Here is a 24,740-nt window from a genome sequence, read left to right as displayed (position 1 = left end):
CATGCATGTTACTGCCCCTGAAGACCTTCCAGTGGGCCAAGATGTGGAGGTGGAAGACAGTGACACTGAAGATCCTGCTCCAGTTCAGGACTGGGCTAATGTGTGTCTGTGTCTTCGCTTTTAATAAAGAAGTTTAAAAAGTAAAACAATTTTTTAAAAAGCTTATATACAGTAAGGATATTAACCCATTTATGCCAGAAGTTGTGAATTTTTTTGTGTGAAAAATCAGACCTTGGCAATGACCTTGAGCAGTAGGATATAAATAACTCCCACAAACTTAGCATTCCAATAATGAAGCACTAGGCATAAATGGGTTAAAAATATATTTTTGTATAGCTATACAGCGTGTTTGTGTTTTAAGCTGAGTGTTATAAAAGATTTGAAAAGTTTTAAAAAGCTGGATGTGGTGGCACACACCTGTAATCCCAGCTACTTAGGAGGTTGAGGTAGAAGGATCACTTGAGCCCAGGAGTTCAAGACCAGCCTGAGCAACACAGCCTGTCTCAAAAAAAGTTAAAAAAAAAAGAGAAAAATTAAAAAAATATAGCTAAGTGTACAGTGTTAATAAGTTAGTAAGTCTATGGTAGTATATATACAGTAATGTCCTGGGTTTTCACATTCACTCACCATTCACTTGCTGACTCACCCAGAGCTACTTCCAGTCCTGCAAGCTCCATTCATGGTAAGTGCCTTATATATGAAAGTACCAGCTTTTATTTGTTGTTTATCTGTTGTTCAGATACACAAATACCACTCTGTTACAATTGCCTACAGTGTCCAGTATAGTAACATGCTGTAGAAGTTTATAGCCTAGGAGTAACAGGGTATACCATATAGCCTAGGTGTAGAGAAAGCTATACCATCTAGGTTTGTGTAAGTACACTCTACGATGTTTCCACAATGACAAAATTTCCCAGAGATGCATTTCTCAGAACATATCCCCATCATTAAACAACGCATATGACTGTATTCAGTAAATGCTAGCTGACTCACCGATTAAATAAACTGGGTATAAACAAGGACCCAAAACATAAGATTCCATCTTTAGTACCAGACAAGAAAGTTTGCACCCGTTTTCAGTGGGTTTTATGTATTAATAAATCTCATTTCCTGTACTAGAGATTCAGAAAATATTCCTGGACAATGATTTAGATGAGTAGTTAAAATGCAGAGACCATTTGTAATATTTTTTTAAAAACCATAAGTATTGCTTTAATACTCTTGTAACTTGGGCTTGTTTTGATAATGTATAACAATGACAACCAAAGGTCACTGCAGGCTGGGCATGGTGGCTCACGCCTGTAATCCCAGCACTTTAAGAGGCTGAGACACGTGGATTGCTTGAGCTCAGGAGTTTGAGAACAGCCTGGGCAACATGGCAAAACCTGTGGTCCCAGGTAGTCTAGGGACTGAGGTGGGAGGATAGCTTAAGCCCGTGAGGTGGAGGCTGCAGCAAGCTGAAATCAGGCCACTCCAGTCCAGGTGACAGAGCCAGACTCCGTTTCAAAATACATACATATATATTCAAAGGTCACTGCATTTTCCTATATGATTCATTTAACAGAATGATGACTTTATAATTATTTGATAATACTTTATTTTCCTGTCCCCAAATGGAATTTAAATAACAAATGTTTGGCTCCTATTACAGATTTTTGCCTTCACTGAAGCTTCCTTCCGGTCTGTACAGGCAAACAAGTGTCTCTTAAACTAGGCCAATAGTGATGAGGGATAAATCAGCAAATCAGTGTAAATGTCAGACTTAGAAAATAATATTTCGTATCTCTTCATGATATTGGCAGTATATACCAATATGATATTTTCACCTCAATGTTAGACCACCACCTGATTTTAGAAGTTTGGACATAGCATACTGCCTCGTATCCCTACCAAATGCAAAGGATTTAGCACACAAAGTGTTACTCTCTAGATATATATACATATATATTTTAAATAATCTTGGCTTATTTGTAAAATCCAATTAGCTCTAACTAACAACACAACAAACCCCTGAAGCTTAGTACCAATGAGCCAGTGCCTTCAGGACTAAACTCTTGTTTCTGAAACCCATATTCCTCAACAGTAACCTTAGTTCCCTGGAAAATTATAAATTCTCATTTGTCCTGAGCTGCTAATACAATCAAAGGAAAGATAAGAATGAACAGGATGAAAAAGACTTTAAATAATGAAAATGTAAAACCGAATCCAAACTTCTAACCCCTATCTGGGTCTTTAATAAGAAATCAGCACTCTCCCAAGACTAAACCAGGAAGAAGTTGAATCCCTGAATAGATCAATAACAGGCTCTGAAATTGAGGCAATAATTAATAGCCTACCAACCAAAAAAAGTCCAGGACCAGACGAATTCTACCAGAGGTACAAGAAGGAGCTGGTACCATTCCTTCTGAAATTATTCCAATCAATAGAAAAAGAGGGAATCCTCTCTAACTCATTTTATGAGGCCAGCATCATCCTGATACCAAAGCCTAGCAGAGACACAACAAAAAAAGAGAATTTTAGACCAATATCCCCGATGAACATCGATGCAAAAATCCTCAATAAAATACTGGCAAACCGAATCCAGCAGCACATCAAAAAGCTTATCCACCACGATCAAATGGGCTTCATCCCTGGGATGCAAGGCTGGTTCAACATACACAAATCAATAAACGTAGTCCAGAATATAAACAGAACCAAAGACAAAAACCACATGATTATCTCAATAGATGCAGAAAAGGCCTTTGACAAAATTCAACAGCCCTTCATGATAAAAACTCTCAATAAATTCGGTATTGATGGAACATATCTCAAAATAATAAGAGCTATTTATGACAAACCCACAGCCAATATCATACTGAATGGGCAAAAACTGGAAGCATGCCCCTTGAAAGCTGGCACAAGACGGATGCCCTCTCTCACCACTCCTATTCAACATAGTGTTGGAAGTTCTGGCCAGGGCAATCAGGCAAGAGAAGGAAATAAAAGGTATTCAGTTAGGAAAACAGGAAGTCAAATTGTCCCTGTTTGCAGATGACATGATTGTATATTTAGAAAACCCCACTGTCTCAGCCCAAAATCTCCTTAAGCTGATAAGCAACTTCAGCAAAGTCTCAGGACACAAAATCAATGTGCAAAAGTCACTAGCATTCTTATATACCAGTAACAGACCAACAGAGAGCCAAATCACAAGTGAACTCCCATTCACAATTGTTTCAAAGAGAATAAAATACCTAGGAATCCAACTTACAAGGGATGCGAAGGACCTCTTCAAGGAAAACTACAAACCACAGATCAATGAAATGAAAGAGGACACAAACAAATGGAAGAACATTCCATGCTCATGGATAGGAAGAATCAGTATCGTGAAAATGGCCATACTGCCCAATTATAGATTTAATGCCATCCCCATTAAGCTACCAATGACTTTCTTCACAGAATTGGAAAAAACTACTTTAAAGTTCATATGGAACCAAAAAAGAGCCCGCATTGCCAAGACAGTCTTAAGTCAAAAGAACAAAGCTGGAGGCATCACGCTACCTGACTTCAAACTACACTACAAGGCTACAGTAACCAAAACAGCATGGTACTGGTACCAAAAGAGAGAAATAGACCAATGGAACAGAACAGAGCCCTCAGCAATAATACCACACATCTACAACCATCTGATCTTTGACAAACCTGACAAAAACAAGAAATGGGGAAAGGATTCCCTGTTTAATAAATGGTGCTGGGAAAACTGGCTAGCCATACATAGAAAACTGAAACTGGATCCCTTCCTTACACCTTATACAAAAATTAATTCAAGATGGATTAGAGTCTTAAATGGTAGACCTAAAACCATAAAAACCCTAAAAGAAAACCTAGGCAATACCAGTCAGGACACAGGCATGGGCAAGGACTTCATGTCTAAAACACCAAAAGCAATGGCAGCAAAAGCCAAAATTGACAAATGGGATCTAATTAAACGAAAGAGCTTCTGCACAGCAAAAGAAACTACCATCAGAATGAACAGGCAACCTACAGAATGGGAGAAAAATTTTGCAATCTACCCATCTGACAAAGGGCTAATACCCAGAATCTACAAAGAACTGAAGCAAATTTACAAGAAAAAAACAACCCCATCAAAAAGTGGGCAAAGGATATGAACAGACACTTCTCAAAAGAAGACATTTATGCAGCCAATGAAAAAATGCAGACACATGAAAAAATGCTCATCCTCACTGGTTATCAGAGAAACGCAAATCAAAACCACAATGAGATATCATCTCACACCAGTCAGAAGGGCGATCATTAAAAAGTCAGGAAACAACAGGTGCTGGAGAGGATGTGGAGAAATAGGAACACTTTTACACTGTTGGTGGGACTGTAAACTAGTTCAACCATTATGGAAAACAGTATGGCAATTCCTCAAGGATCTAGAACTAGAAGTACCATATGACCCAGCCATCCCATTACTGGGTATATACCCAAAGGATTATAAATCATGCTACTATAAAGACACTTGCACATGTATGTTTACTGCAGCACTATTCACAATAGCAAAGATTTGGAACCAACCCAAGTGTCCATAAATGACAGACTGGATAAAGAAAATGTGGCACATATACACCATGGAATACTATGCAGACATAAAAAAGGATAAGTTCAAGTCCTCTGTAGGGACATGGATGTAGCTGGAAACCATCATTCTCAGCAAACTACGGCAAGAACAGAAAACCAAACACTGCATGTTCTCACCCATAGGTGGGAATTGAACGACGAGATCACTTGGACCCAGAAAGCGGAGTGTCACACACCGGGGCCTGTTGTGGGGTAGGGGGAGGGGGGGAGGGATAGCATTAGGAGACATATGTAATGTAAATGATGAGTTAATGGGTGCAGCACACCAACATGGCACATGTATACATATGTAACAAACCTGCACGTTGTGCACATGTACCCTAGAACTTAAAGTATAAAAACAAACAAACAAACAAAAAAAATCAACTCAAAAAAAAAAAAAAGTTTGATGGATATTCTACAGCATAAACTTCAATGCTGGCTTAGAAAAATTCTTTTTTTTTTTTTTTAAGACAGAGTCTTACTGTGCTGCCCAGGCTGGAGTGTAGTGAGTGGCCTGATCTCGGCTCACTGCAACCTCTGCCCCTCAAGTTCAAGCAATTCTCCTGCCTCAGCCTCCCAAGTAGTTGGGATTACAGGCACCAGCCACCATGCCTGGCTAATTTTTGTATTTTAGTAGAGACGGGGTTTCACCATTTTGGCCAGGCTGGTCTTGAACTCCTGACCTTGTGATCCACCCGCCTCGGCCTCCCAGTGTTAGGATTACAGGCGTGAGCCACTGCACCCAGCCAAAAAATTCTTGTAAGTACACGCACAAAAAATAATCTGTCCCAGCTAGCCTTCAAGATAGCGCCCAGGGCCTGGCGCGGTGGCTCAAGCCTGTAATCCCAGCACTTTGGGAGGCCGAGACGGGTGGATCACGAGGTCAGGAGATCGAGACCATCCTGGCTAACATGGTGAAACCCCGTCTCTACCAAAAAAAAAAAAATACAAAAAACTAGCTGCGCGAGGTGGCGGGCGCCTGTAGTCCCAGCTATTCGGGAGGCTGAGGCAGGAAAATGGCGTAAACCCGGGAGGCGGAGCTTGCAGTGAGCTGAGATACAGCCACTGTACTCCAGCCTGGGCAACAGAGCGAGACTCTGTCTCAAAAAAAAAAAAAAAAGATGGCGCCCAGATATCCCATCCCCATGGAGTCAGTGCCTCCCATATCATACCAGGGTTGGGCTGTGTGACCAACAGAATACAGCAATAGTGATGGGTATAAAAGACTGCAGTTTTGTCTGACTCTTACTCTCCCTGCTTCTCTCACACATCATTCCCTCTGGGAGAAGCCAGCTGCCACAGCCTCGGTCTAGGGAGAGGCACATTACCTCTTACTAGAGGTAAGAAACTGAAGGCTCTGGCCAAGTCAGCAAGGAACTGAGGTCAGCTAACAGCCATGTCAATGGGCGATATAATATAAAACTACATTAGTTTTATATTAAAACTAATATAAAATCCAAAAGATAGGGAGATCCTGTAACAAGTAGAAGACTGTTCAAGACAAAGACAGGAATTTAGCAAAAAGTTACACAAAGCTCAGAAGTTACTTTTCATTTTTTTTGAGAGAGTCTCGCTCTGTTATCCAGGATAGAGTGTGGTGTCTTGATTTTGGCTCACTGCGACCTCCACCTCTTGGGCTCAAGCGATTCTCCTGCCTCACCCTCCTAAGTAGCTGAGATTACAGGCGCCTACCACCATGCCCAACTAATTTTTTCTATTTTTAGTAGAGACGGTTTCACTGTGTTGGCCAGGCTGGTCTCGAACTGCTGGCCTCAAGTGATCCACCTGCCTCGGTCTCCCAAAGTGCCAGGATTACAGCCATTAGCCACCATGATCGGCCACAGAGGTTACTTTCTAGAAACATTAAATTTAGCATTTTCTGTTAACATAAATGCACTCATGACAGTAGACAAGAGAATGGATATGCTTCAGATTTGGAGAAGAATAGTTAAAAAAAAAAAAAAGCTGAAAGGATCAAAAGCACTTGATTCTCTTGCAGGGACAGCTTCCTGTTTGGTTGAGGAAGGAGCTGCACTTAAAATAACTAGCATAAAGCATGCTTAGGGCTTGCAAAGTCAATGGCAGGAAGCCCCAACAAAGAGCTCTGAAAGGAGCCCAACAGAAGACTGATTCCTCCTGGAGAACTGGATCCTGAGAAAGGCTAAGGGAAGAGGCGCTTGCACAGTGAGTGAGTGGGAACAAACGCAAGCCCGTCAGCACGTGGCTCTCCTCTGTGACACTCTGACCCCCTGGCTCTAGGTATACTTGCTTACATGGTGGGATACCTTTCTCCCCACTCACCACATTCCTGCCAATAGTTAAAGGTATGGTAAAGTGGGAGAATGAAAGTCAGTGAATGAACAGAACTAGTGCTGTAAAATTCAAATATTTCATTTTGATGCATTTTGTTTATTTTCTTTTTTTTGAGACACAGTCTTGCTCTGTTGCCCAGGATAGAGTGCAGTGGTGTGATCTCGGCTCACTGTAATCTCCGCCTCCCCGGTTCAAATGATCCTCCCATCTCAGCCTCCCAAATAGCTGGGACTACAGGTGTGCACCACCACACCCAGCTAATTTTTGTATTTTTAGAAGAGATGGGGTTTCACCATGTTGGCCAGGCTGGTCTCGAACTCCTGACCTCAAGTGATCCGCCCACTTCAGCCTCCCAAAGTGTTGAGATTACCGATGTGAGCCACCACACCTGGCTTTTGATGCATTTTAAATTGAGGTTGCCTGGAAAGTAAGCCCTAAGCATGCTTTATGCTAGTTATTTTAAGTGCAGCTCCTTCCTCAACCAAAACAGGAAGCTGTCCCTGCAAGAGAATCAAGAACTTTTGATCCTTTCAGCTTTTTTTTTTTTTTTAAACTATTCTTCTCCAAATCCGAAAAACCACATCCCGGGAGTACCACATAATAAAAGGATGTATATCAAGGAATTAAGGATGTAATATCTACTTTCTTCCACTACAGTAGGTTGATTTCACTATCCCACGTAAGGCAAATACAGCAGATAAACAACACATCTCCAAATGCAACTCACACAAAATAGAATCCATATTGAGCTACAAAAATTGTCCTTGAGGGAGACAGATTTGTGGTCTACCCAGCCAATGCTTTGTGGTCAGCAGGGGGCTCAAGGAATCTATCATAAGAGGACAGGCCTGTCATCACTGACATCAAATCTTATTGCTTATGACTCACCACCCAACCACCAGCCCTTTCTCCAACCTACAGCTTCTCTTTTCCTACTGACTGGAAAATGTATAGCCAAGTTTATAAAGACATGTCTGTTAACCAAGTCAAACAGGCAAAGCATACTGTTTACTGAGGAATGTTGTGAAGGGATTTATAAATCAAATCAGAGCCAAAGTAGGTGGCTACTAAAGAACCTACTCAAATAAGATTTTATAATAGTCAATTATATAGGTAGAAGCCTAAAGCTATAAAACAAAAGCAATGTTTCTTCTTAGTGTTTTTGTTTTGTTTTTTTTTTTCCCCGTCTTTTCTGTGGGATTTGGGGTAGAACTGAGTATCACCATAACTCAGAATTGACAGAGTAGATGCTATTTTTAGAATCATAAAATATTTAGTCAAAAGTAATTCTGAAAATTAGAGGTTGTCAAAGCAACTGGGACTTCATTGGCACAATCCCAATAAAGGAAGAAACCAAAAAGAAGGATCTCAAAAATCTGCACTTAAATCCCCCTCAAGCTGTTGACTAACTCCTAAGTTGACTAACTCCTAAGTATATTCAGGGTGAGTCTTTTAGAAACCCAGGAGAAAGGAGAAGCCGGAATGCTAAAGAGCTGATTGGATTTTCAAGTGAGAAGTCAGAAAGATCATGCCCTAGAAGTAAGGGTCACCCACCAAGAAATAAGAACCACATCCTGGGAGTACCACATAATAAAAATAAAGACTGTATCCCAGTAATAAGACCTAAACTGAAATCGACCAGTCCTGACAAAGCCTAAAACTCAGCCTTGATAGGACAGAGTGACCTGTTGGTACTGCGACTACCAATTAGAAGAAAATGTAACTCTTTTCAGAGGATAATAGTTACAGGCCTTATATTTTTCATCCACAATGTCTGGCATCCAGTAAAAAAATACAAGAAATGCTAAAAAACAAAGCAAATAACTAGAAACCAAGGGGGAAAAAAAAAGCCAATAGAAACAAAACAAACACAACTGAATCACATAATGGAGTGTTAAAGTGGAGATTTTAAAAATAATGACTAGTATGTCCAAGAAAACAGAGAAAAGGAGGGATTAAATAGATAAAAAGATAGAAAATTTAAATGGAGAACCTATTGGAGTCTATATATATATACACATATGTGTATATATACACACACACATATACGTATGTATGTACAGGTTCTTGTCAGAAGCTGGCACCTTGACACTGGACTCTTCAGCCTCCAGAATTGTGAACCAATACATTTCTGCTCATTTAAAATAACCCAGTCTGTGGTATTCTGTTACAGCAACACAAAACAAACTAACACTGTCTGCAAATCTCAGGCTGAATAAACAAGTAAAATCACACTTCACCACATGATTGTCTGACACGTCTGTTAACAAAGTCAAACAGGCAAGGCATAGTGTTTACTGGAGAATGTTGAGAATTAAATCAGGGTCAAACTAGACAGTTTCTGAGAATCCTACTGAATTGCAATTTTATAATATTGGGTGATGAGGGGTGACCTAAAGCTACAAAGCAAAGACTATGTCAGTTGGTAATTTCTTCATAGGCTCTTATCCTGCTTACTTTGTCTATTATCATTATTTTTATTCAGCATTTTCCAAGAGGTCTTAGACAGCATATTAGGGAAGAAATGAAATAAAAGTCATAATGACTGGAGAGGAAGAAGTAAAAACTGACATCTGCATTTGTGATTACAGGATGGTGGATGCAGAAAATCCAAAAGATTCCACAAACAATTATAATTAATAAGTGAATGTGGCAAGTCTGTTGAACAGGAGGCCAATATTGCATTGTCATACATTAGCAACAAAAAATTAGAAAACAAAATTTTAAAAACATTATTTACAATAATGTAATAAAGATCAAATACCTAGGAACATATCTAGAGAAAAATTATGTAAAATTGTGCCACTGAAAATGATCAGAACTCTTAAAAAACATATTTAAGAAGATCAGATGGTTGTAGATGTGTGGTCCTATTTCTGAGTTCTCCATTCTGTTCCATTGGTCTATGTGTCTGTTTTTGTACTAGTAACCAATGAGAAAAGGATTCTCTATTTAATAAATGGCACTGGGAAAACTGGTCAGCCATATGCAGAAAACAGAAACTGGACCCCTTCCTTACACCTTATACAAAAATTATTTAATAGCTCAAGATGAATTAAAGACTTAAATGTAAAACCTAAAACTATAAAAACCTTAGAAGAAAATCTAGGCAATATCATTCAGGACATAGGCATGGGCAAAGATTTCATGAAGAAAATGACAAAAGCAATAGCAACAAAAGCAAAATTGACAAATGGGATCTCATTAAACTAAACAGCTTCTGCACAGCAAAAGAAACTATCATCAGAGTGAACAGACAACGAATGGGAAAAGAATTTTGCAATCTATCTACCTGACAAAGGTCTAATATCTAGAGTTTACAAGGAACATAAATTCACAAGAAAAAAAAAACCCATTAAAAAGTGGGCAAGGGATATGAACAGACCCTTCTCAAAAGAAGACATTATGTCGCCAACAAACAATTGACAAAGAGCTCAACATCACTAATCATTAGAGAAATGCAAATCAAAACCACAATGAGATACCATCTCACACCAGTCAGAATGACAATTACTAAAGAGCCAAGAAACAACAGATGCTGGCGAGGTTGTGGAGAATAAGGAATGTTTTTACACTGTTGGTGGGAGTTTAATTAGTTCAACCATTGTGGAACACAATGTGGTGATTCCTCAAAGATCTAGAAGCAGAAATACCATTTGATCCAGCAATCCCATTACTGGGTTTATATCCAAAGGAACAGAATGACTTATATATATTCATTGCAGCACTATTCACAATAGCAAAGACATGGAATCAACCCAAATGCCCATCAATGACAGACTGGATAAAGAAAATGTGGTACACATACACCATGAAATACTACGCAGCCATAAAAAGGAATGAGAACATGTCCTCTGCAGGGACATGGATGAAACTAGAAGCCGTTATCCTCAGCAAACTAATGTAGGATCAGAAAACTAAATACTGTATGTTCTTACTTATAAGTGGGAGTTGAACGATGACAACACATGGACACACGGCGGGGCACAATACACACTGGGGCCTGTCATGGGTGGGAATGAGGGGAGGGACAGCATCAGGAAGAATAGCCAATGGATGCTGGGCTTAATACCTGGGTGATGGATTATCTGTGCAGCAAACCACCATGGCACATGTTTACCTATGTAATAAACTTGTACATCCTGCACGTGTATCCTGGAACTTAAAATAAAAGCTGAAGAAAAAAACTTATTTAAGAAGACTTAAATAAATGAAGCTAGTCATGAATTAGAAGACTTGATAATATCAAATTGTCAACTCTCCCCAACTTGATTTACAGATTCAATGGAATCATAATAAAAATACCCCAGGAGGTTTTATTTATTTACTTACTTGTTGGCAGAAAATGACAAACTGACTTTAAAATTTACACCAATATCTGAAGGACCTACAATAGCCAACCCAATTCTGAAGAAGAACAAAGCTGGAAGACTTACACTACCACACACCAAGATTATCTAAGATAAAGTAATTCTTGAAACAATGTATGAGGCAGCCACTGGAAATTTTATCCCAGGGCCAAAGTACCCATTCAGGGGACTCAAACATGAGCTTGGCTAGTCCAGCCTGCCTGGTTTTACCCCACAATCTACCCTGGAAGCAGAGCACAAGACCAGAACCCCTGAAAGTTTCACGGCCCAGCTCGGTACCTGAGATACCTGAATAATTCTTGAATTACAAAGGTTAATCACCCTACTGCCACTATTGCAGCTGATGCTCATCTGCAAGTACCACCTCCTAGTAAGTCAATCTGCACCACCCATCACAATATCTATTAATACAACTGCATAGTGCCTTGGAAGAAAACAAGCTTTGTATGACCTCTGCTGCCACCATTGCCCACCCCAGCTAGGCAGGAGGCCTTGAGCCCAATCACCCACCCAGTACATTACTACTATCACTGGCATTTGAGAAAGTCACCATACTAAGACTACTTTATAACCAACACTATGATACAATGTCTGTGTCACTGAATGCACCCTGAAGCAAAGCCAAATGACCCTACTCAACATACATCATAGATACATCCTCAAGGGAAAAAAAGTCCTACCCCAACAAAAGCAAACTAAAAAATAATAAGAAGCAACTGTTATCCCAGATGCAAGTGAATCAGCACAGTAATATTGGAAATATGAAAAAAAAAGGTGCTATGACACCCCCAGAGAAACACACAGTAATTCTCTAGCAATGGATCCTAACTAAAAAACAAATCTTCAAAATGCCAGATAAAGAGTTCAAAACACTGATTTAAAGAAGCTGTCAGGGGCTGGATACAGTGGCTCACACATGTAATCCTAGCACTTTAGGAAGCCAAGGTGGGCAGATCATTTGAGGCCAGGAGTTCAAGACCCGCCTGGCCAACAGGGTGAAACCCCATCTCTACTAAAAAAAATACAAAAATTAGCCAGGCATGGTAATGCACCCTTGTAATTCCAGCTACTCAGGAGGCCGAGGCACAAGAATCACTTGAACCCAGGAGGTGGAGGTTGCAGTGAGCCGAGATTGTGCCACAGCACTCTAGGCTGGGTGACAGGGTAAAACTCTGTCTCAGAAAAAAAAAAAAAAAAGAAGAAGAAGAAAGAAGAAGAAGAAAGAAGAAGGAAGAAGGAAGAAGGAAGAAGGAGGAGGAGAAGAAGCAGCAGCAGCAGCAGCAGCAGCAGAAGAAGAAGCAGCAGCAGCAGCAGCAGCAGCTGTCAGGGGCAGGGTATAGTGACTCATGCCTGCAATCTCAATACTTTAGGAGGCCAAGGCAAGAGGAAGGAGGATCACTTAAGGCCAGGAATTCAAGACTAGCCTGGGCAACATAGTAAGACCCTCCATCTCTACAAAAAATAAAAAAATAAGCTAGGTGTGGTAGTATGTGCCTGAATTTGTAGCTACTTGGGACAGTGAGGCAAGAGGACTGCTTGAGTTTTCAGTGAGCTATGACTGCATCACTGCACTCCAGACAAGGCAACAGAGGGAGGCACTGTTTCAAAATAAAATTAAATTAAAAGAAAAAAGTGGCTCAACGAGATACAAGAGAAATCTGAAAACTAATACAAAGAAGTCAGAAAATCAATTCAGGATATGAATGAGAAATTTACCAAAGAGAGATATTTTAAAAAGGAAACCAAACAGAACTTCTGGAAATAAAAAATTCATTAAAGGAATTATAAAATACATTTGAAAGCTTCAACAACAGACTAGATCAAGCAGAAGAAAGAACCTCAGAACTTTAAGGTAGGTTTTTTTAATTAATCCAGTCAGACAAAAAAAAAGAAGAGAAAAGAATTTTAAAAAATGAGTAGAACCTCTGAGAAGTAAGGAATTACATAAGACATTGGAACCTATGAATCATAGGTATTCCTAGGGGGGAAGAAAAAGCAAAAATTTCAGAAAACCTATTTGAGAACAAAATTGAGAAAACCTTCCCTAGTCTAGCAAAGGATCTAGAAATCCAGATACAAGAGGCTCAACGAACTCCAGCCAAATACATTGCGAGAAGGATCCCACCATGGCAGCTAGTCATCAGGCTAAGTTCAATGTGAAGGAAAAATCCCTAAATACAATAAAAGTGTCTGGTCACTTACACAGGAAACTTCATCAAACTAACAGTGGACTTCTCAGCAGAAACTTTAGAAGCTAGAAAAGACCAGGATTCCATTTTCAAAGTGCTTAAAGAAAATGGTCAAACTCAAATTTTGTATCCTGCTAGTGTAACCTTCACAAATGAAGGAGAAATAAAGTGTTTCCCAGACAAGCAAATTAGGGAATGCATCACCACTAGATTGGTCCTATGAGAAATGCTTAAAGAAGTTCTAAACATGGGAACAAAAGGTTGATACTCTATCATAAAAACACATGAAACTCACAAGTTTTATGAAACAATTATACAAATAAGGAAAAGAAAGAAATCAAAGGGCAACATGACAGAACTCCAGAAGACCACAAAGCAAGAATAAAAAACAAAGAATCTACAAAGCTGGCTGGTCATGCTGGCTCATGCCTGTAATCCCAGCACTTCAGGGCCAAGGCGGGAGGATCACCCGAGGTCAGGAGTTCGAGACCAGCCTGGCCAACATGGCAAAATCCCACCTGTACTAAAAATACAAAAATTAGTCAGGCATGGTGGCATGCGCCTGTAATTCCAGCTACTTGGGAGGCTGAGGCACGGGAATCACTTGAACTCGGGAGGTGGAGGTTGTAGTGAGCCAAGATCGTGCCATTGCACCCCAGCCTGGGTGACAGAGCAAGACTCAAGACTCCTCCTAAAAAAAAAAAAAAAAAAAAAAAAAATCTACAAAGCAACTAGATAGCAATTAACATTATGACTGGAACAAAACCTCATGCATCAGTATTAACCTTGAATGCACCACTTCAAAGATATAAATTGGTGCAATGGATTAAAAAACAACAACAAAGTATATAATAATAATCACCTGCCTTTGTGGTGATGAGGAGTGAATCTCTGCACATTGACTTTCAAGAAATCTCCTGTTTTGAGTTCCACACGATATCATCCCCTCTTCCTGAGTTTCAGCTGCCTTAAATACATGAAACTTTCTGACTTAGCAGAATTGCATGGTTTCTTGTTCACTTCTTCCTCTGTAATCAGTTGGGTTCTATATCTCTTTGCTTTGCAAAATCAGTTGTCATACACATCCATGTGCTTCCCATTTTCATTTTTTGAAAATTTCTCACCCGCTTTTGCTTTCTCACACATTATACTATTCACCATGAGTTAATAGTTGTATTAATATTAATACATAAATACATGTGTTCAGTTTACCTGCTTTACATATTTTTTTTATTTAGCCTTTTTATTTTTATTTTTATTTTTTTTATTATACTTTAAGTTCTAGGGTACATGTGGATAACGTGCAGGTTTGTTACATATGTATACCTGTGCCATGTTGGCGTGCTGCCCCTATCAACTAAGTGTCCATCTTATAAAGTGTATAGCTCAAAAATTATTGCAAAATGAATACATCCTGTTCCCTCAATACAGATCAGGAAATATGCCCCACAGTAATGTCAGTTTTGGTAGGTGTTCCACATGCAGTTAAAAAGTGGGTAGTACATAATTGTTATTTTCTTGTTTTTTAATTATTAATAAGATCGATATTTTTAATGATGTTTTTCAAATATTTTAAATCATTAATTTTGTGGTTTTGGCCTAGTTGTGTTATTTCCTAGAAAAGGTGTAATAAAATTTTTCATTGTCATTTAAAAAAAAAAACAAAAAACAACAACAACAACTATATGCTGCTTACAAGACATTTGCCTTACTGTTAGAGACACACAGACTGAAGGTAAAGGGGTGGAAAAATGTTCCATGCAAAAGGAAGCCAAAAGCAAGCAGGAGTAACAATACTTACATTAGATAAAACAGACTTTAAATAAACAATAGTTTAGAAAATATATATATATATATATATATATAATGACATAGGGATCAATTCAACAAGAAGATATAATAATCCTAAGTATATCCCCCCAAAACTGGAGTACCAGATTAATAAAACAAATACTACTAGGCCTAAGAAAAGAGACAGATAGCAATATAATAATAATGCGGGACTTCCAACACCCCACTGAGAGCAGTAATAGATCACTGAGACAGACAGAAAGTCAACAAAGAAACGCTGAACTTAAAACCAAATGGACCTAACAGACATTTACAGAACATCCTACCCAACAACCACAAAAGATACATTTTTCTCATTAGCACATGGGACATTCTCCAAGACAGGCCAAACGTCAGGCCACAAACAAGTCTCAACAAATTAAAAAAAAATCAAAATCATATCAAGTATCTTCACACAATAGAATAAAACTAAAAACCAATCTGAAGAGAAACTCTCAAAAGTATACAAACACATGTAAATTAAACAACATGCTCCTGGACAACCTTTGGGTCAATGACAAAAGTAAGAGGGAAATTAAATTTTCTGAGGCTGGGCACGGTAGCTCATGCTTGTATCTATTATTCTACACTCTATGTTCACATGTCCACATTATTTGGCTTCCACTTATAAATGAAAATATTCAGTATTTGAATTTCTGAGTTATTGTCATGGCTTTCAATTTCATCCATATTGCTGCAAAAGGCATGATTCCATTCTTTTTATACCAGATAAAACAGACTTTTTATATCGGATAAAACAAACATATGTGCGCAGGTTATCTTTTTGACATAATGAATTCTTTTCCTCTGGGTATATGCCCAGTAGTGGGATTGCTGGATCAAATGACGGTTCTATTTTTTGTTCTTTGAGAACTCTCCATATGTTTTCCATAGAGGTGGTACTAATTTACATTTCTCCCAACACTATATAAGCACTCCCTTTTCTCCACATCCTCACCAACATCATATTTTTTGACTTTCTAAAAATAGCTGTTTTGACTGGTATAAGATGATATCTCGTAGATTTTTCGTTTTTCTGATGATTAGTGATATTGAGCATTTTTTCAAATGCTTCTTGGCCACTTGTATGTCTTCTTTTGAAAAATGTCTTTCATGTCCTTTGCCTACTTTTAAATGGGGTTATTTGGGTGGTGGTGGTTGTTGCTGCTGTTGAGTTGCCTGAGTTGCTTGTAGATTCTGGGTATTGGTCTTTTGGATATGCAGTTTGCAAACATTTTTGCTTATTCTGCAAGTTGTCTGTTTACTCTGTTGATTATTTCTTTTGCTGTACAAAAAGCTTTTTAGTTTAATTAAGTCTCATTTGTCTACTTTTGGTTTTATTGCTTTTGCTTCTGAGGTCTTAGTCATGAATTCTTTGTCTAGGGCAATGTCCAGAAGAATTTTTTCTAGATTTTCTTCTAGTATGTTTTAGTTTTAGATTTTACATTTAAGTCTTTAATCTGTCTTGAGTTGATTTTTTTTTTTTTTTTTTTTTGAGATAGAGTCTTGCTGCGATGCCCAGGCTGGAGTGCAATGGTGCAATCTTGGCTCACTGCAACCTCCACCTCCTGGGTTCAAGTGATTCTCCTGTCTCAGCCTCCTGAGTAGCTGGGACTATAGGCGTGTGCCACCATGCCCGGCTAATTTTTGTATTTTCAGTAGAGACGGGGTTTCACCATTTTGGCCAGGCTGGTCTCGAACTCCTGACCTCAAGTGATCTGCCCACCTAAGCCTCCCAAAGTTCTGGGATTACAGGTGAGCCACTGCACCCAGCCTCTTGAGTTGATTTTTATAAAATAAGAGAGAGAGTGGTTCAGTTTCATTCTGCCTATGGCTATCCAATTTTCTCAGCACCATTTACTGAATAGGTTGTCCTTTCCCAGTGTACGTTTTTGTCTACTTGGCCAAAGATCAGTCGGCTGTAGATTTGTGGCTTTATTTCTAGTTTCTGCATTCTGTTCCATGGATCTATGTGTCTATTTTTATACCAGTACCATGCTGTTTTGATTACTATAGCTTTGTTTCCCATTGTTGGAGGGGGGACTACTGGGAGGTGTTTGGGTCACAGGGGCACATCCTTGATAAACGGCTTGGTGCCTTCCCCATAGTAATGAGTTCACATGACAGCTGGTTGTTAAAAGGTCCCTGGCTCTTTCACCTTTTTCTCTTGCTCCCTCTCTCACCATGTGACATGCCTGCTCTCCCTTTGTCTTCCATCATAAGCTACCTAAGGCCTCACCTTATAAGCTGGCACTGTGCCTCTTATAGAGGCTGCAGAACTCTGACCCAAACAAACCTCTTTTCTTTATAAATTACCCAGCCTTAAGTATTCGTGTATAGCACAGCAAAATGGAATAACACAACATTTACACATTTCATGAATAACTGTTAAATTTGTATTAATTTTGTCTTTTTTTTCTAACCAAGTTTTCAGGTGACTTCTATGAGAATAATCAGAAACTGGTATCTACCAAGGTTCTTTCTGTTTAATGTAACTTCCTCAAATACTATGTTCTTCAAAAATTAAGTAATTGAGAATGCAGTGTATTATGAGAAACTTTATAAGGACTGATTATAATATAAATCCTTCTTTGCTTAGGATAGTTTTTGAGGAAAAATCTTGCTAGATATAAATTGAATATATATGATACATGGGTACTTAAATGAACATTTACCCTGTTTAGAAACACCCAAGTGTACAAAATTAAGTACATGGAAGATTTGTGTCTTTCTTGGCAAAAGGCAGGCAAAAAGCAGAATAAAACTGTAGTCATGTAATCCAATTAATCCCTCAATCCAACAAATACCCTAGAAAGGAAAAGGGCAATTCAGAAAATACTAAAAACATGCAGAAAAACAGAGGCAGCATTCTTTCAAAGAAATAATTCTCATACTTTATAGGTAAGTGACTGAAACCAAAAATGTTCCTCCTCTAACACAGATTGGTCAACTCTAAATCTCACCTGCTTTTTAAACTCCCTGCTATTATTTAGTCTCTTTAACTGCCAGTTAAGACCCCACAAATACAAAGACAACTGTTCACAGATCAGTGCTTCTGGGCCTATTCCAGAAAGTTTGATACACTGGAGGTTTCTGCCTGTTTTGAAGCTTGTGGCCTAAAATTACTTTTCTTCCTGGCAGTAACTCCAAGTTCGCCTTATTATTATTATTTTTTTTTTCAGTCTCTCGTGCTTGAATTAGGAAAGCTTTATTTTTAACATTAAAAATAATTCCCACACTGTATTACTTGAAGTTTCTAAAACAACTGTCTTGTTTTATACTCTAATTTTAAATAATTCATTTCTTAATGAGAATCTTTTCATTACTAAGCTCCATTTGAACTTGGTGCTATGAAAACCTAACACAGACTCTTTTGTAGAAATTATTCTTTTGGTTTGGTTGAGGTCATAAACACCAATTCAGGACACCTAATAATCATTCTACTAAGGTCTAGAGAATGGCTGTTATTTACTCAAGGGTATCTCATAATATTAGAGCCAACCTGGAGTTCATACCTGTGCCTCTAGTAAAGACTACACCCAAAATCATCTCCAAGAGACAAGTATTTATTCTGTTCATCTGGATGCTTTTGGTGATATCTTAACTAAGCAAATCTGCTTAACTGTCTTATCATTTAGAAGATGTTCTGTGATCACCTATTTTAAAAACCACACAAATAAATGTTACCATGAAAACCTGTAGTTCTCACACAGTTCACAAACTGAACAATTCCTTGAGTATTTGTGGGTTATTTTAAAATAGGTAGTATAATTAAAGATATTATTAGAAATATGCTAATGGATGTCTGTATAAACATCAAGCAATGTATAACTATACAAAAGTTTCCCTTCACAATGAATTCCTCTGAATGTATTAATTCTAAAATACATCATCTAAATCTTAAACACAATTTTCAAAATGTGTTACCTAATAAACTCATTTATTTCATCCTCTACCTTCTGTTATATCAGACAAAAACCAAAAGACATAGGCTCAGCTGCTTGAGATCACAGCACAAAGGAAGTGTTGTTAAGAATAAAAAGGGGAAATTCAGGAGCATCTAGATCTAGGTCTTAACTTTTATAGACCTCAGTTCTCCACGTCATTGTCATCTATACCAGTGATTTCCACCCTTGATAGGTACTCCCTCCATCTAGGACATTTTTTTTTAAATTCAAATTTCTATAAATGGTAGTCTGGGCATGCATTTATACTTCCTGTCCAAATTGTATTAAAATGACAATTAAGAAATAAAAAATATATAAACTCACAAGAACAAAAAAAATGAGAAAGAAGACAACAGCTGACAAGAGATACTGACAAAATTTTGGAAAACAAAAATACATGGACAAAAAGTAACAAACACTTAACAGGCTAGACAAAGCAGAAACTTCAATGTCTGTGGGGCTAGAGGTAGAGAACAACAAGTTGATGTGGGTCTTAAAAGTCTCCAAAAGCTAAGAAATTCAAGGTAGCCCTGAAAGCATGGGTGAAGAGTGGGACAAAAGGCAAAAGTTTTCTAGATTCTCCCAAGGCAGAGTCAAAATAAAAAAATAAAAATAAACCTAGGCACAGTGGCTCACACCTGTAATCCCAGCACTTTGGGAGGCTGAGGTGGGCAGATCACCTGAGGTCAGCAGTTCAAGACCAGCCTGGCCAACATGGTGAAACCCTGTCTCTACTAAAAATACAAAAATTAGCCGGGCATGGTGGCATACATCTATAGTCCCAGCTACCGGGGAGGCTGAGGCAGGAGAATCGCTTGAACCTGGGAGGTGGAGGTTGCAGTGAGCCAAGATTGTGCCACTGCACTCCAGCCTGGACAACAGAGCGAGACTCTCTCTCGAAAAATAAAATAAAATAAAAATAATAAAAATAAAGCAGAAGTTTTAAAGTCTGGATAAAAAACAATTAGAACTCACTACCTCTATTCCTACTCCACATAATGAAGGCACTGCCTCCCTCCAATCCAACAGAAGATAGGAGCTTTACTCTCTGGAGAAAATGAACCAGTGAGGTTCCAGGCACGGGGGTGCAGGGGTGAAGCACTGGACTGGCCACAGGAGGATTCTGTGAAAGCTGACTCATGCTACTGCTGTAAAATGCACTGTGTTCAGCAACTGATAGAAAAACAAGAAAGATGTTTGGCTGTGTCTGTTCAACTGGGCCCACCATAAATTAGGGTTCTTTAATCATAGTCATCCAACTTCTTTCTTGAAAGAGCTATGAAAATGGTAGAAAAATCTAATAAATCTCTTTACTATGAAAGGAACTGTCAATTCCCTACAACATTTTTTTTTTTTTTTTTTTTTTTTGAGACGGGGGCTTGCTCTGTCACCCAGGCTGGAGTGCAGTGGCGCGATTTTGGCTCACTGCAAGCTCCGCCTCCCGGGTTCACGCCATTCTCCCGCCTCAGCCTCCGAGTAGCTGGGACTACAGGCGTCCGCCACCACGCCTGGCTAGTTTTTTGTATTTTTAGTAGAGACAGGGTTTCGCCATGTTAGCCAGGATGGTCTCGATCTCTTGACCTCGTGATCCACCCGCCTCGGCCTCCCAAAGTGCTGGGATTACGGGCTTGAGCCACCACGCCTGGCCAACTCATGTTTGTTACAGCAAATTTTGGCAAACTGCATAACAGCATGATATGATGAACTGAGACCCCTTACAGTTCTGGGGCAAGAAATTAAAACATTTTATTTTATTTACCTATTTATTTTTTTGAGATGGAGTCTCACTCTGTTGCCTAGATGGAGTGCAGTTGCATGATCTTTGCTCACTGCAACCTCTTGACTTTTGGGCTCAAGCGATTCTCCTGCCTCAACCTCCGGAGTAGCTGGGACTACAGATGCCTGCCACTACGGCTGGCTAATTTTTGTATTTTTAGTAGAGATGGGGTTTCACCATGTTGGCTAGGCTGGTTTCAAACTCCTGACCTCAAGTGATCTGTCCACTTCAACCTTCCAAAGTGCTGGGATCAAAGGCATGAGCCACTGTGCCCGGCCAGTTAAAATATTTTAAGTGGGTACCAAAGGAACGTCCACATTTGATTGATTACAGTAATAGAACACATCCACAATAATTTTTTAAATAATAATTACATCTATTTGTTTATCTGTAAAAGAAAATGTGTGAAAAATTATTACACATAGAGCTATTCCAGAGTACAAAGGTCTGCCCTTGCAGTACTTGAACAGCATGGATTTTCTAACGTTGTAAAAACTTTTTATGTTATGAATTATTTAAAGACTTAACTATCTGGGTCAGAAAGAAATAAGATAACACCAGAACCCATACATAATATACACCATCATTATACATCTGGAGAAAGTTACTGTGATGGTTAATATTGAGTGTCAACTTGTTTGGACTGAAGGATGCAAAGTATTGTTCCAGTGTGTCTGTGAGGATATTGTCAAAGGAGATTAACATTTGAGTCAATGGACTGAGAGAGGCAGACCCACCCTCAATCTGAGTGGGCATCATCTAATCAGCTTCCAGCATGGCTACAATAAAGCAGACAAAAGAAGTTGGAAGGATCAGACTTGCTGATTCTTCTGGCCTTCAGCTTCCTCCCGTGCTGGATGCTTCTTGCCCTCGAATATCGGACTCGAAGTTCTTCAACTTTTGGACTCTAGAATGTACCAGTGGTTTGCCAGGGGCTCTTGGGGCTTCAGCCACAGACTGAAGGCTGCACTGTCAGCTTCCCTACTTTTGAGGTTTTGGAACTCGGAATGACTTCCTTGCTCCTCAGTCTGCAGATGGCCTACTGTGGGACTTCACCATGTGATTGTGTGAGTCAATACTCCTTAAACTCTTCTTCATATACACATCTATCTTATTAGTCTTATCCCTCTAGCGAACCCTAATACAGTTCCTATATCCTCAAAGCATTCATATTGAGTATTATTCCAGTTAAAACTGTGCTATTTGTAAAAGACAATCCTCTTGATGAAACATGTTGAAACATTAAGGTATTACTTACTGGATGCATTTAACAGTGAAGTCATGTGTGTCACTGCTCCAAGGACTACCCAACATCTTCCCCTCCATACCCAACCTTCTTCTGTCACTCACTCCTAGCCACTAGGCCTGAGAATGCCAGAACAAGGTCACCAACCTTCTCTCTCAGTCACATCAGAACGATCCAACTTGGCTTCCTTATGCTGTCCTTCTGCCACCTTCACGGCCACAGCTCGGCAAATGGCCCCAAGTTTTCTATCCAGAGAACGAACCCCTGCCTCTCTAGTATACCTGTCATCAAAGAAAAATATATTATTTTTGACTATACACCACCTAAAAAAATAGAAGTAATGTGATTAACATTTTTAATAAAGAAACAGTGTACATTTAAAAGTTCATTACCCTTTCTTGAGTACTAGCTTTTCCACACTTAAAACTCCTCATTATTGTTATTTCTTCAGTACTCTGATGTATTTTCAGCTACAACAATGTCCTTTATACAGATTATTTTGAATTATAATCCTACACTTACAAATGAACCCTAGTTCTAGTTCAATTTACATTGCCAAAGTAAACTTGGCACCATATAAAAAAACCGTTTACTCCTCGGTAATTTGTTGAAGAGTTTTCTTAAACAAAATTTGTCAATTTAGGAAAATTCTAGATAAATTTATTGTATTTGAAATATTGCTGAAAGAATAAGACAAATTGTGCTCTTTGTGGAACTAAAACAAAAACAAATCTGAGACAGAAATCTGGTTTTCACTAGGCACTTTGCTAACCACCTTTCTTCAGTGTATTTTCATTGTGAAGATTTCTAAAGGAAGAAGGTATGCTAAGTGATGAAAGCACTGTGACACTGTGAAAAAGACTCTACGCGTGGTTAAGCAGAGCTGCTTTAAACACATGTACATTAGAATCAAACTCCATTAAGACATTCCACAGACCATTATACAGTGAAACCATTTTTGGCCATTTAGTTTTGAATGGACCTGAATGGACAGGATCAGGTGGAGAATGCAGTTTTATCTGAAGAAACGGATTTGACTAAGCCATACATTTGATTAAGTCAGACATACACTGTAGACTTCACGAAAGCAGATTTTAAAAGTTCTGAGAAAAGACAGATAAAAAGCTCTTAGCTAAACACTCTAAAACTCATTTCAGTCAAAGGTACAGAAGGATATAAAGTCTATATTATGCAACTACACATAATTTCAATAAGGGAGGAAACAGGGAGGCATCTTAACAACTTCTACATTTGGGCTTTAAAAAATTCAGCTCCATAAATACAAAATAGGATATGCCAAGCTTCGTGAAAGTCACTGAAAAAGGGAAGAGAATAATCTTTAAAAAGCTAAGAATCTAGAGATACAGTCATAAAATAATATAGTCAGAATAAGAAAAGCATGATCTTCCTACACCATGAACTGTTTAGACTCTATCTGAAACATTGTGTTCAACTCTGGGTGTTTAATTTTAATACACATTGATATACAGGATTCTTTCAGAAGAAGACTAATTAGGAAGTCTTGAAACTACATCAAGAGGAATGGTACAGAGGAGAGGAATAGTTAGCTTGAAGAAGAGAACACTTAGCCTGCAGACCTGATAGTATTTTATTTTAATGTCAGAAGGGCTGTACAAGGAGGAATTACACTTAGATTCCAGGTACTCATATAAGGCAGAAGAAGAAAATTATAGAAAAGTGAACAGAAAGAATATCTTTGTAACAATTATTATCACTTGAGCTCAGGAGTTCCAGGCCAGCCTCACCAAGATGGTGAGACCCCATCTCTAATTTTTTTTTTTTTTTTTTGAGACGGAGTCTCACTCTGTTGCCCAGGCTGAAGTGCAGTGGCACGATCTCGACTCATTGCAACCTCCACCTCCCTCGTTCAAGCAATTCCCCTGTCTCAAACTCCTCAGTAGCTGGGATTATAGGTGCACACCATCATGCCCGGCATGCGCCTCTGGTCCCAGCTACTTGGGGGATTAGGCGGGAAGATGGCTTAAGCCTGGGAGGCAGAGGCTGCAGTGCGCCAAGATCACGCCACTGCACTCCAGCCTGAGTAACAGCATGAGAACCTGTCTTAAAAAAATAATAAAAATAATTATCTTTGTTACGATTAGAATTACCCATGAAGAGGTAGTGATTAGCTAGCATTAAGCATACTGGGACTGGAAGTATTCAAGTAGGTGAGTTATACTTGGAGATAAGAAAGACTAGAACATTAGGGTCTATGACTGTGACATATCTCAAAAGATGAAAAACTCAAATATTGATACTCCATGTCCTAAGTTTGGTAACTCACTAAATACCCAAAACGTGCCTGGAGTAGTACATACTTGTGCTGTTTTTAAAAACAATATCAAAACTAACAAAACTGCTCAGTATTTCCTTATGTCCATAGCTTTTAAGATCTGATATTTTGAGTTAACAAGTATATATAAAAAAAGAAATAGTTCTCCAGGC

At 38.8% G+C, this 24,740-nt stretch overlaps 1 protein-coding gene across 3 annotated transcripts in view; it reads right to left on the bottom strand.

The window, feature by feature from the left end:
• The window catches only part of LONP2 (lon peptidase 2, peroxisomal), a 125,523-nt gene that overhangs the window by 46,369 nt on the left and 54,414 nt on the right, over positions 1 to 24,740 (bottom strand). For all 3 annotated transcript variants that reach the window (XM_025369572.1, XM_025369573.1, XM_025369574.1), the window contains one exon: positions 22,422 to 22,555. In XM_025369572.1, the coding sequence (XP_025225357.1) occupies positions 22,422 to 22,555 (134 nt within the window). The remainder of the gene's footprint in view (positions 1 to 22,421; positions 22,556 to 24,740) is intronic.

The sequence above is a fragment of the Theropithecus gelada genome, chromosome 20 (assembly GCF_003255815.1).
Source record: "Theropithecus gelada isolate Dixy chromosome 20, Tgel_1.0, whole genome shotgun sequence".
NCBI lineage: Eukaryota > Metazoa > Chordata > Mammalia > Primates > Cercopithecidae > Theropithecus > Theropithecus gelada.
Note: the sequence above shows the minus strand (reverse complement) of the source record. Positions and strands in the feature narration are given on the sequence as shown.